This window comes from Mus pahari, chromosome 17 (assembly GCF_900095145.1).
Source record: "Mus pahari chromosome 17, PAHARI_EIJ_v1.1, whole genome shotgun sequence".
Lineage (NCBI taxonomy): Eukaryota > Metazoa > Chordata > Mammalia > Rodentia > Muridae > Mus > Mus pahari.
In genome coordinates, this window is record NC_034606.1 from 58,131,502 (window position 1) to 58,145,477 (window position 13,976).

General features: G+C 44.5%; 2 protein-coding genes across 12 annotated transcripts in view; one reads left to right on the forward strand and one right to left on the reverse strand.

Moving 5' to 3' along the window:
• Pphln1 (periphilin 1) overlaps positions 1–1,066 on the forward strand; it is a 78,891-nt gene extending 77,825 nt beyond the window's left edge. For all 8 annotated transcript variants that reach the window (XM_021216473.2, XM_021216472.2, XM_021216471.2 and 5 more), the window contains one exon: positions 481–1,066. In XM_021216473.2, the coding sequence (XP_021072132.1) occupies positions 481–675 (195 nt within the window). In that variant the 3' untranslated portion in view covers positions 676–1,066. The remainder of the gene's footprint in view (positions 1–480) is intronic.
• Positions 1,067–10,721: 9,655 nt separating this feature from the next.
• The window catches only part of Prickle1 (prickle planar cell polarity protein 1), a 94,350-nt gene continuing 91,095 nt past the window's right edge, over positions 10,722–13,976 (reverse strand). For all 4 annotated transcript variants that reach the window (XM_029547858.1, XM_029547856.1, XM_029547857.1 and 1 more), the window contains exon 8: positions 10,722–12,953. In XM_029547858.1, coding sequence (XP_029403718.1) covers positions 12,097–12,953 — 857 coding nt within the window. In that variant the 3' untranslated portion in view covers positions 10,722–12,096. The remainder of the gene's footprint in view (positions 12,954–13,976) is intronic.

The following is a 13,976-nucleotide window of genomic DNA, read 5'->3' on the forward strand; positions in this document are numbered from 1 at the left end:
GCCATCTCACCAGCCCCCCCTTTTTCAGAGACAGTGTTTTACTATTGTAATTCTGGCTGAGATAGAATTTGCTATGTAGACCAAACTGGCCTTCAACTCAGAGATCCTTCTGCCTCTACTGGGATTAAATGTGTGTCTAGCATGCCTGACAAGGCCTTTCTTCTCTTAACAATGAGTGAGGATTTGTTTGCCCTTCTTTGTCCTTCTTTTCTTAACCCAAGTGTAAAGCCCCGTGTGGAGTCTGTCTTCCTTCAGAAGCCCACCCTGCTGCTTTTCTCTGTGATCTGTGGGTGTGTCTGTCTGCTTATTCAATTGTGAGCTGATATCCAGGGCAGGTTCCCTCTGTGGCTGTGCTGATATTGGGAGGTTCAGCCACATTACTCTTAACTCCCCTGCGGATCTCAGCAGCCAAGTTCTACTGGCTCAGCCAGCCATGTGCTTAATTCACTCATCTAATCAAAATGTTTTTTGCCATCCTAGGTTTACCGACAAGATTGTGAGACTTTCGGGATGGTGGTGAAAATGCTGATTGAAAAAGATCCCTCATTAGAAAAATCTATCCAGTTTGCACTGAGGCAGAACTTACACGAAATAGGTGAGCGCTGTGTGGAAGAACTCAAGCATTTCATTACTGAGTATGATAATTCTACTCAAGATTTTGGAGACCCTTTTTAGGTCAAAAACTTTTTTAGATTTCTTTTCTCCTTGGATTGTGTAAATCCTTGCTATTTTGTGATGAAGAGAAATACTTTATGATAGCTGAGCACATTTCTAGTATTAAATAAACATCTACAATAGCTTTTAAAGTATCTTAACTAGACTGTTTCCCCTGTGTGTAGCATATTCTACTCTATCTTCATACATTTCCTCCCTCCAAAAATAATGTTCAGTTATTTTAATGTTCAGAAAAAAGGCAGTTTTGGAGAGCCACTCTCTGTATTTAACTCATGTTCCATAGTCTTCCATGATGTTCTAGGATCATCTTGCATACCGTGTAAAGGTTGTCTTTTTCTGTTTTGTTTTGGTTTTTTGTTTTGTTTTGGTTTTGAGACAGGGTTTCTCTGTGTAGCTCTGGCTGTCCTGGAACTCACTCTGTAGACCAGGCTTGCCTCGAACTCAGAAATCTTTCTGCCTCTGCCTCCCAAGTGCTGGGATTAAAGGCATGCGCCACCACTGCTGTATTCAGATGTTGAATTCTTTTCCAGCTGAATACTCTTTGGACTTTGGTATTGTTATTTTAATTGCTAAGCACCTTCCTTGTAGTTTGTAAACATTCCTCTCCATCACCTTCTGATTAGTTTAGCAAACACTGATGGCTAATAGGTCAGGTGAGGAAAGGCAGGACATCAAGGCAGAGATAGGAACTATGGGAAGGATTTGTGCAGAGAATTTGCCACTCAGACAAAAGGAAGTCTAACTTTCAGGGACTGAAAGAGAGATAAGGGGCCATGTGACAAACATGGACCAAAAAAATGGGTTAATTAAGTTATAGGAGCTAGTTGGGAACAAGTCTAAGCAATAAGGCCTCGGCATTCATAAATAATAAAAAATCTCTGTGTTGTTGCTGGGAGTCGGGTGTCGAAACAGCCTAACAGTAGTGATCATTTGGTCTCAGGAGTTTAATTTGTAGTTAAGATCATTCCAGATTGCATACAATAGTGGCACCATTAACATTCTGAATTGGTGATGTCAAAATATGCCGTCTTAATGAGTTTGCTTTGCTATCATTCAATATTTGCTTTGAGAATAATTCTTACTCAATATAGAAAAAAAACGCACTTGAAAATCTGTAAGGATCTGTTAGAACAAAACCTCCCTCCCAAGTCAGTAAACTTGGTTTGTCTCTTCTGTGAAGTGCTCTTCAGGCTCCTAGCTGCTCTCTAGACTAGATTAGGAACTAACAGGAGAGGTGAACTGAGATGCAAGATGAATATTGAGATGTCTCAGAAACCCAGCTCATGGGTATAGTGAAACAATTAGAGTATACAGAGCACTTAAGTTTTGTTTTAGGCCCACGTTGTATCCAAAAAGGGAGCTGATAAGATACTCATGCTTGGGATAAAGTTAGAGATCGCTCTGTCCATCTCTGGGATCTCAGTTCTGTAGGCTCAGAGGGTCTCACTGCTCACAGCACCCTCAGAAAACACAGGCCAGCACAGCCGCCAGCGCCTTGTGAGTGACCCGTGAGCCAGTGAAGAGACAGTTAGGATCTTTTGCTCACTTCCTGGTCCCTGGTTCATTGAGGCACCTTAAAAAATCACTGCCCAATCAAATTATCTACCTTTTATTTTATTTTAAGGTCAGGGTCTTACACTATAGTTCTAGCTAGCCTGAATATCACTGTGTAGACCAGGCTAGCCTTAAACTCACAGACATCTCCCCACCCTTACCTCTTGCATGCTGGCTGGCGTTAAGCCCACGTGGCACCATGCTCAGGATCCCTTTTGTTTGTTTGTTTTCACTTCCATTCTCTTCTGTCCTTTTTACTTTTTTGATTTGAGACAGGGTTTTACTGTGTGTCCTAGGCTGGCTTCAAACTTTCCTGCACTCGCCTTTAGCTTTTGGGATTCCCGCCTCAGCTTTCCTGAGCCCCAATGCTTACCATGAACAGTCTGTGGCCTCTGTGATCCTGTCTGCAGAGATACCCCTAAATCACATACAGATTATATTTAAAGTAGAAATAGCAGAATGATTAATTTTAATGAGCCCTACAATCGATGTGTGAAGATTTGTATTATGCCATTTTGAAAATGTAAAACTAATTGAGGGCATGTTTTTGTGTTTTGTTTTGTTTTGTTTTCTTAAATTCCCCAAGTGAGAACACTTGAAAATTTCAGCATTGTGTCTTTCCGTCCCTTTTATGCATACACCCCCCTTCCGTACATGTGGTGCTCAACACCGGTCACTTCAGTAAGACCACAAGCCATTTTCCTTTTTCTCTTCCACTGATTCTCAGCTCTTTAAATCAGGTTGTTAACAAACATGCATATAAAATTTGAGAAGCTACCAAGGCAAAAAAAAAAAAAAAAAAAAAAAAAGTTCACTTGGTAGAAACATGCATTTAAAAAGAGAATCTTACTGATAAATTGTTTAAATGAAGGTCCAGCCTGTAATTCTCTTACCTCCATTCGCACTCTGCCGTGGAAGCTGTGTCCAGCTCACCAGGCTCCACAGTGTTAAATGTTTCGTTTCTCTTTGTTTTTTTTTTTTTAAATGCATTTTGACATCTAAAATACATGTGTACTAGAGTATATGTTTTATAAAATGTTTTTTGATTTTACAGAGATGTGTTTGTAAATTATCCATTGTTTTTCAATATGATTCATGTGATAAGTTCTCATTGTCTCACCATAAGGCCTTGATGATCAATATGGGGGAAGCAGATACTGTAAAATGCAAAATAAAGCATCCAATACTGAGGAATGAACTCGTCTCCTCTCGTTTTTCCTGGTTCCCATGACTGAAGTGTAAGCATTTTCATCTATGCCTGCACAATGACTCCACCAGTCAGTTCACCTCTCGACAGCCAGGTAGAAGTCGGAAGACTGAGGCACTGTTAACTTGGATGATTTCTGGACTTTTGATGTTACAGAAGCCAGTCCTCATAGTGCCTGGCACAGTACCACTAAGTAATTACAGAACTGAACTACAAGACTGAACGTCTTCTTCCCCAGCTGCCACTCCTGCAGAGCAGTAACCTGTCTGGTTCACAGCTTGGCATGCTGTAGGTATTGGTGATTGTCAGCCTAAAGCTGACTTCATCTTTCAGTGAAACTTGACCGCTGGGTCTTGGAGAAAGAGGATTTATTCAGACTGAGAGGTATGAGGAGCTCAGAAGGAAAGGTTGGTATGTGCCTGTGTAACCAAAGTCAGTTTTCACTGCTGTGATAGGATTTCTTTTTTTAATCTTGATTTTAGGCATGTGGGCCCTCTGCTACTGGGCTCCACTGTTTCTGGATCTGTAGGAAAGCATGCCTTCATGGTGGGGAACTTGTAGCAGAGCAGAGTTGCTCCATACATAGCATAGAGGCCAGAGGGAGGGGAAGGGGTGAGTGGCGAGAGGGAGAGGGAGGAAAAAAATTCACCTCTTCCTTCTCCTGAGCCTCTGGATACCACACCCAGGGAGTGTCTTCCCCTTTGATGTCACCTTTTGAGAAAGAGCTTCACAGACATCCAGCAGTGTGCCTTTCTAATAGTCTTCTGGGTGCTTCTCAGTCCAGTAAAGTTGATGGTGATAATCATGATGTTATGTGCAATGGAAAGCGTGAAGGAAACGACTGGACGGCTCAAGCTGAAGACCCAGAATTCGGAGCTCTGCCTGTGTGTACACACAGGGAAGGGACAGAAGGGGACAGTCTCTCAGTGATGGGGAGACCTTGAAACCCAAACCTCTGAATAAAGTGCTTGATGTCCCCCAACCAAGAACAGAAAAGGTCTTTCAAGAAAACCTACCCTTGCCCCTTTTCCCACTCTGCTTGTCTAAAATTGGGAATACATTATCTGCAGAGATTGCTTGTCATCTCAGAGGTGTCTGTGCAGCAGACCTTCATGTGAACTAGCTTGCATTAATTATACAGAGTAAGGTTCCTTATGTTTTTCCTGTGTACATAGGTTAATCTTATACATCTCCCATTACTCCCCGTGGTCCTATTTCTCCTGACCTTTTTTTTTTTTTTTTAAGATTTATATATTTATTTTATGTATATGAGTACACTGTAGCTGTATAGGTGGTAAGCCTTCACGTGGTTGTTGGAAATTGAATTTAGGACCTCTATTTGCTCCAGTTGGCCCTGCTTGCTCAGGTCCACCCTGCTCTCTTGGTCCCTGCTTCCTCCGGCCCAAAGATTGATTTATTATTATAAGTACACTGTAGCTGTCCTCAGACACAGCAGAAGAGGGTGTCAGATCTCATTACGGATGGTTGTGAGTACCATGTGGTTGCTGGGATTTGAACTCAGGACCTTTGGAAGAGCTGTCAGTGCTCTTACCCACTGAGCCATTTCCCCAGCCCCTCCTGATCCTCTTGTCAAGTTGTCTCTTTCCGGTGGTGGTGGTGGTGGTGGTGGTGGTGGTCGTCGTCATCGTCATCATCGTCATGGTCCTCCTCCTCCTCCAGATCTGTGCTATTTTTTCTTTGGTGAAGTTATTCTCACTATTTTCCACTTTTCAGCGTTTAGGATGGCTTTCATTTAGTTTTACCCTGCAGTGTCGTCTTTGTTGAATTGCTCCTGGAGCTATACCCATCCCCTGCTATGTTGAGTTGCCATTTTTTCCTGAGCCAAGCACTGTGCATGTTAATATACTTAGTTTTCTTCTTAATCTCTCTTCTGTTACAGGAGTCTGTCCCAACTACAGACTATTCTTCTAAATGTGTGTGTGTGTGTGTGTGTGTGTGTGTGTTGAGGGTGGAGGGATATGTACATGTGTTAGCTCACAGAGTCCCAAAAGTGTGTTATTCCCCCCCACCCCCACCCCCACCCCGAGCTAGTAGCATGTATTTCCTCCTCTTGCCCATTGCAGGGCTTGGGATCTAAACTCTAGCCCTCTGAGGACCATTGAGTACTCTTACAGGGTTTCTCTGTAGCCCTGGCTATCCTAGAACTCACTCTGTAGACCAGGCTGGCCCCAAACTCAGAGATCCTCCTGCCTCTGCCTCCCAATTGCTGGGATTAAAGGCGGGCGGCATCACTGCCTGGCTTGCCTTGAGTACTCTTAACCACTGAACCATCTCTCTAGCCCTCCAACTACAGACACTGCAGTTGAAGAGTTAAATACATCTTCTGCCTTCTACGGGAAAAGGTAGGTTAGAGGTTAAGCGTGCTGCATCAAGCTTGTTGCTTGCGACTGCATTTGAAATTACAGGAATAATGTTACTGCCAAAGTTCATTGATTTCCTATAGCTGTCAACAACTTCCTAGCCTCAAGCCTTTTACAGATGGCAAACCTCACACTGAGAGCCAGACACCCCTGAGGAAGAACTCTGCTGCCATACTTTGCCAGAATTGATACAGAAGTCAGTTTCTCTCTAGGGTTCGCTGTAACACCTCCAAGGTAGCTCTGACAGTTCTTTGGCTACTCCTTTGGGGGAATTCCTGGTGGGTGGCAGTCTGTGGCATAGGCAGCCATTCATCTCGTCGTCCTCAGAGCTGGGGCTGGTGAGAGCACAGGCTACATTCTGCTTGCCAGACCGAGGTCGGACTACAGATCATGCATGGTTTTCGTGCCAGTTCTGCCAGCTCTCGAGAGTGCTGTCTTATTCAGTAAGCAACGAAGAACAGCTCCGGGGGGTAGGTGTGAAACAAGTTATACCAGCATATGCTCTCCAGCTTTCCCAGGCTGAGTGGGTACTAAGTAACCCTGATTCTACTTGCCCCACACTCGTGATTAAATGTATGAACTAAGTTCTTTGCTGTGGAATCTCAGAGGAAGTGCTGTTCTGGAGGGGGGTAGGGACGGGGATGGGGGTCTCTGCCCGTTTATCCATTCTCCAGCAGGGTGCAGCCTTCCTGTTTCTCCCAAGTCACTGATAGAAGGAACTTTGGTCCCTTTATTGTGCTGCTGTTAGGCGAGGTTAGGGTACATGTCGTTAAGCAAGTTTCCGTGTGGCAACTTGATATGGAAGCTTTTTATTGCATTCAAGTACTTAACTTTGTCAACCAGCATCCAAAGCTTAGCTTCACTAAAGATGGCCTGAGCAGATCACACCTGTCCTACACTGCCAGGGTCCTCACTGACCTTGGGTTAAGGAGAAGGACCTGGAGGTATAAAAAGGCTTACACCAGTGCTCTGAGATTATCTGTGAACATCCAGCTGCATGTGACAGTGACAGACTTGGCAGCCTAGTATGCAGTATGTCCCAACAGATCCAGCATGTTATCTTCTGAGCTGCCCTACACAAGATGGTGGTTGTAATTGCTACAATTGTCTAAGGCTTTTAATTAGGGGGGAAAAAGACCTTTCCACTACTTTTTTTTTAAGATTTATTTATTTATTATATGTAAATACACTGTAGCTGTCTTCAGACACTCCAGAAGAGGGTGTCAGATCTCATTATGGATGGTTGTGAGCCACCGTGTGGTTGCTGGGAATTGAACACAAAACCTTCAGTAGAGCAGTCAGTGCTCTTAACCACTGAGCCATCTCTCCAGCCCCTTTCTACTACTTTTGTAGAATACAATATATTGAACATAGCTTCAAATGTATTCAGGTTTATTACGTTCAAGGTTTATTAAACTCCAAGGAGCAGCTATCCTCTACTTCAGAATGTGATCAAGGATCAACTATCACGTGGTTTCTCTCCACGTGCAACTGCTCACAGGTAATCCTTTGCAGATGAACTTGCTTGTTCCCCACAGTGCTGAGGGTGAAACCCAGGTCCGGGGAAGGATTTATTCTCTGTTTTTGCTGTCAATGAGAAGAGAAGTCACAACTCTCCCAAAGTCGCTGCAGCTAGCACCTGTCAGGGCCAGGGCTTTAACCAGATCGATCGTTCCGGTCTGTGATCAGAATCATTAGATGAAGTAGAAAAAGTTGGTTGTCATTCACAACTGGTTCAAATCCTGCTGCCTGTGCACACGAGCTCTTTGTTATACATGTTGCTAATAAGTGTAATAGATTATATATACACATACATACAATTAATAACATTGTAAGGCCATTTGAAAATCTTATTTTGGTGTGGTGACTTTCTCTGTCTCTCTCCCTTTCTGTACTTGTTTCATGTTTATTCATGTGACTTTTGGAGCTACTTCAGAAAAGACCACTGGTCTTTTCAGGCAGATCTGTTGGTAATTGAAAAATCTGCAGGGCAAAGCAGAATGCTCAATGGGGGACTCCTCCCCAGAATGCTGAACGTGCTGGGAAGCCTTTGAGGAGGTCTGGTATCTTACAGCAAAAGTGTTGACGGCGATGTGATGCAGCTCTCCCAGCCCAGATCTCCGGATTCGTGGAGTCCGACATGCTATGCCTCACTTTGTGAGATTGATAGCTTGTTCCGAGTGTCCAGTTTTCTGGCAATCACTTCATTCCGTTGGGTAGGACTGCTGGGCTGTCTAGCAATAAGGAAACTTAACTGTATTCATTTTGGTAAAAGATGTCATGTATATTGTCAGAGGTTAAATAATTCCAGAAAGTAGGTTGGCTATTATGTAGAACACCACCACCTTGATAGACTACATAATGCAGCATAAGAGAAGTCTCTTACCAGCAATCAATAAATGGCTCATAAACTGAAAAGCTTTTGTGCAGCAAAGGACACTATCATTCAGGCAAAGTGTCAGGCTTCAGGATGGGAAATTTTTTTTTTACCAGTTATATCTCTGATACTGGGCTAACATCTCCAATATACAAAGAACTCAAAAACAAAACAAAACAAAAAACTGGACATCAAGAAAGCAAATAATTCGATTTAAAAATGAAGCACCAATCCAAACAGAGAGTTCTCAAAAGATGAACCACCAATGGCTGACAAACCCTTCAAAAAAAGTTCCACATCCTTAGTTGTCAGGAAGTTGAAATCATGACAACTCTGAGACTTCAGCTCACACCAGTCAGATGGACAAGATACATAAATGACAGTGTATGTTGGCGAGGACATGGGGAAAGGAGAGCGTCCATCATTGCTAGGGGGAGTGCAGACTTACGAAAATCACTGTAATGGTTCCTCAGGAGGTTGGGAAACGGTGTACCTCAGAATACAGCTGTACCGCTCTTGGGCATATACCCAAGGAATGCTTCATCCTCCCACAGAGCCCCACAGCTGGACAATGCACAGAGAACGAAGGATTTTAGAGCGGAGAGTCTTAATGGGATAGGATACCTAGTCCCTTAGGGCTCAGAGAGCTCTGTGGAAAAGGAGACAGACTGTAAAAGCCAGTGGAGAAGGATGGTGCCAGAGACATGGTGCCTTGCAAACACAGCAAGACTGATGAACATATGAACTCTGATTGACAGCATGCACAGGGGTCTGCACAAGTTCAATTCAAATGGGGTCCCAGCACTCAGGGCTAGGATGCACATAAGCCCCCATCCCTCTCCAAGAAGCTATCTCCAATTGACATCCACTTGCAGAGGGAAAATTTAGTTTCTCCTGTGTGTCTTCTATATATATATATATATATAAAGAGTTTTGTGCTTTTATGGGTTTTGGTTTTGTCTGTCTATATGTATATTTTTCTGTACTTTTTATTCTGATATGAAGACCCCCGATAACTTTCCTTTTTTGTCCATCTGCAAATGTTTGTATGAACAGTACTAGTGTTGGGCCTTCCTTAGACAGTTCTAACTTGATTAAGGCTCTTAAGGACTGGAGATGGCAATTGGATCTACTAGCAGGGACAGCAGGTGACATCCTCTTACTTCTGCTATTTCTTTCACTGCAGAATTAGACCATGGACTGGGGACAGCAGATACATGTACAGTTCTTGTCCGTGAGCACTCCAGGGGCCGCAGTGAAGACCATATCATCCTGAGGACCTGTCTGTCCACTGTAGGGTCAGAGGCATGAATCTCCTGAGAGATAGTTATCTAGAATCAGACTTTGGAATCCAGTGACTGGGCTGCATCCCCGATGCTCTTTCTAACTGGGTCTACTGAGGCGTTTTCTGTAAGTTTGGTGCTTTTTGTATAGGACTGCTACAACTGCCTTCCTTTCTCCTCCTGAGACTTCTCTGTGCTGAGTAGATTTAAAAGCCCAGAGTTACATTAGCATTGTCCATTGACAAGGAAACAGAAGTATTTACTGAAAGTTTTGGCACTCTATAGAATCCCATACGGAAACAAAGTGCATGATTGCTGCTAGATCACTAGCAACATAATCGTTTGAGACTGCACTTGCAGAACGCACCGGGTGCCCCCGTCAGCTGACACAAGCCGTTTGGCCTGAGAGAGTCTGTTGGGTGCATGGCAGCGCAACAGTCATCTCTGTAAGAACGCCACTGCATGTAGGAGCTCACATTCTTCAACACCAAGAACGCTGCCCACGTGCATTCTCCTTGCATGAACCCTGACAGTCTCCTGGAGGAAAACTGGTGGCATGCATCAGTTGCCAATATGTAACTTTTTCCCCAGTAATTTGCTGCTCAGTGTATAGGCACACGTGTCAGTGTGGTATGTGTATGGGGAATTTCAAGTATATCACCAAAGGCCTTTCTGAATAATGAAGTACCCCCAAACAGAACAGTTATTGAGCAATGAAGTGAAACGAATAATTATAGTCATGGGGTAGAGCTCACCACCTGTTACTGACTTCAGGACCTTGTACACTGAGCTCCACCCCCATCCTCAAGAATGAAGGGGGCAATGCTACTGGATAAACACTGTTTACTTATGGAAATGAGGGCTGGGAGGACGCTTCAGTGTTTGATTCTGTCAGCAGGATTAATCCTGCCGTGTGTACTCTTCATTTTTATAGTGACCTGTTCTTGAAGTGGACAGGACCCTAGAAATGCCAGTGCTCTGCAGAGCAGAAGTCCCTCTTCCCACTGAAGCCTTTCTGGCCTTGCCCTCTCGAGGGATGGATGCTGGGGGGTGCCTGTCCACAGGTTCACCTGCCAGATTCATGCCTGGCCCTTTGAAGGTTAGACGGCTTTCCTTTGCCTTTGGGAAGTAGAGTTTTCCTGTAAGTCTGGGGTTCAACAGAGACCTTTTAAAGACTGAAGACATAACCATGCCTGAGCACCAGGACAGAGTGGAAGAGTCAGACTCGGAAAGGTGGTTTGCCATTTAGTAAGCCTTTATTAAACACCTCCCTGAAAGGCCCAGGGTGACACCAGGACCTTTAGTTAGGACCTAGGTGTAAATGCAAGGACAGCACAGACCAAACTACCTGCTCGTTAGTTCAAATCCAGCACGACTCTCCGCTGAACCCAGAGCCCCATGAACTTGGGAGTATTCTGGCCCATTCTTCCTGAAGAATCTTAAAAGAAAATTGCAACTGGAAACCCAGTTTTCAAAATTGCTTTTAAAGGCTAACAGCAAGTTGGAAGGAAAGGGGCAGAAGAAATAACCTCTCTCTGTACATAGCAAGCCTACACAGAAAGCTCATTGCCTGGACCTTCTCCCTGCGTGGACTCCCCGCTGCCTGGGGAGGGACGCCCAGATAACTTCTCCTTGGTTTCACCATATACTCCAGAGGTATGTGTGGGGTTTGGGTTTTTTTGTTTGTTTGTTTTTGTTTTTTTGTTTTTTTTNTTTTTTTTTTTTACATTTATACAGTTTACAAAGCTTGACCCATAAATAACACTTGTGAGATTAACAGGGCCTAGTACCAAGTATGTACACAGCCCCACCATGCATACAGAACCTCTTTTAATATTGAAGAAGAGGGAAAAAAAAAAAAAAAACCAACTTTCCATCACTAAGCAATATAAATTGACTGTCTAAACTTAGAAGCCCTGACTAAAAATACAAGCAGTCACCTCATCCATAGATGCTGTTTCCGAGTTCCTAACAAGTCTAGCACAGCAGTGTAACAAACATCTTGCAATTCAGGGATATAAAAATATCAGCTTTAAAATCTCAACTGTACAGTATATACATTAATATTTGCACCGTTAAATTAGGAATACACTTAGGTCTATGAAATACTACATATAAATAGCAAGTCCTTTCAACCTGTGGCTGGGAGTGACACAATATGTTTACCTGGCTAATGGGGGCTGGAGGAGAACAAGTTCGCCTTACACGATGGAACACACAGTGTTAGCTAGGTCATCATGGCAACACGCATGCCTCACAAGACACCAGTCAGGACCTGAGCCAACCCAACTGTGTTGATGACAAGCACTATTGCTTACAAAGGTGGCTATCCATCCTCTAAACGCACTCTGTCCGATCACCTGCCGGCAGTTTCTGGAGTGTTCTCTTGTGGACTAGACACCAAAGCGGCTGTTATTTACTTGCTACAGGCACAAGACTCTGTTAATATGGCACCGAGACTGGAGAAGCCACCTCTTTCATGTGTTAACCTGACTGTAAACACAGTGGGGCCAAAGAAAGCACTTGACACTATTTTAGCAACTCTCCTAGGATGAATACAAGGTCAAAGTCCAGGCTAAGTGACTAAGTTTTAAACAAAGACTCTCTGTGTCTACTTGGTTAAGAAATGATACAGTTTTTGCCTTTGTGTCCCTTTTTCTTCTTGGATTTAGTTGTCCTCTGATTAAACTGTGGGGTGGGCAGTGCGGAAGCCGGACTAGAAAGGTCATCCGTATAGTAGGTGAATCTCTGTGGCCGAGGCTGAGGGATCGGCTGTCCAAGGAAATACCCTTCTTCTTCCGAGTCAGAGGAGGACGTGGAGGACGAACACCAGGAGTCGTCGTCCTCGCCGTAGAGCCCCAGAAACCGGTTCATTCCTGGGTTCTGCAGGGCGTAATCAGACGTGGCATGGGCATACTGGCCATAGAGGTTGGCGTTCTGCATGTATGCCTGGAGCTCCCGGGCGCCTTTATTCTGTATGAATTTCTCATAGTTATCAGGGGTGTACAGCCGAAGTCTGTCCTTGGCCGAGTACTTCCTTTCTGTGACCAGGTTCAGGGCGTTGTCGGACCGCGACTTTCTGCTTCTCCGGTGGCGATGGTGGTGAGGCCTGGCTCCCCTCTCTTCAAAGTGATACACCCGTCTCCTAGTCCGTTCGCTCATGGGAGGCTGCCGGATTTCGATGTCGTAGCTTCCATTGTCAATGACATCGTCTGAAAACTTGACCTGCTGTGGCCGGGACTGAGATTTGGATCTCCTGAGCACCGGCAGGTGCGCTGGCTTTTCCTCGGGTATAATTTTCTCTGGGCACAGCTCTGAATTCAGACTTTTTAAGGACTCTGCACTCCTGTGCAGCATGGAAGAATTCAGAGTTCCCATGTTGCTCATTTTCTCACAATCTTCCGCCTCTATCTCCTCAAAGTTTTGGAGAGAGTATAATGACGGTCTTGGCTTGCTTTCTCCATCCACTGATGCCCCTGCAACAGAACCCAAAACACAATGTGATTCTCACCTGTCCTAACATGGTTGGAGTTGTTAAATGTGATCCAGAGAGCATTTCAAGGAAAAGTTCCTATTTAATCGTCTGATTAAAGCACACCAGAGGAAGGCACTGTGTATTGTTTACCAATTGAGAAGCAGAACCCTTGTTAACACTACTAGGAAACCAACAGATTGTTCTAGCATAAGATGTGAGTGGCAGAAATGAGCACCTATTCACAACAGAAGCTGTCCGTCCATTTGTTAACAGAATTCCTTCAGTGTGGGTGGTCTTCATCTTAGACTGCGCTATGGAGTCACACGGGAACACAGCTGTACATATCTGCCCGGATGCTGTCTGGGGCTGCTCCCCCCAGTGGCAGAACTGAGTAGCTTGAACAGAAACTCTATGGCCTGACCAGAAATGTGCTACGAAGCCCTTGAGAGCAGAAGGCTTGCCAGCCCCAGGGCCTGCATCATGTTCTCAACTATTCTACTTACAGATTGCTCTTCTTTCTAAACCGAAGTCGAGAACCTCAGTTACTCAGATATCTATGAACCAGGACAGAGGGAGACTGAGAAGCCTGTGACTCCCTGCTTTTTAAGATAACTTGTTTCTCAGCACTGGGGGTTAAATGAAAGTCCTTGTACACGCAGAGTGCCTGCTGTACCTCTGAGCTTCACTTCCAGCCCTGCCTTTCACACTTCCACCCAATTGTATGGGCCTGGCAGACAGTGTTATCCACCGTGCTTCCTATAGACTCCCCTTTACAGTACGACTCATGCCTAACAGGCCAGGAGCTAAGATGGAGCAGTGTCTCTTCCTTCACGAACCACTCCGGCAGCAGACAGCACATGGCCCTTTCCTGGCTGTATTATAGCAATCTAGCATGCTGGTGCTACTATCTCTGTCTGTCTGTCTGTCTGTCTGTCTGGAAATTCACTCTGTAGACTGCTGGACTTGAACTTGCAGAGATCCGCCTGCCTCTGCCTCCCCAAGTGCTGGAATTAAAGGCGTGTAC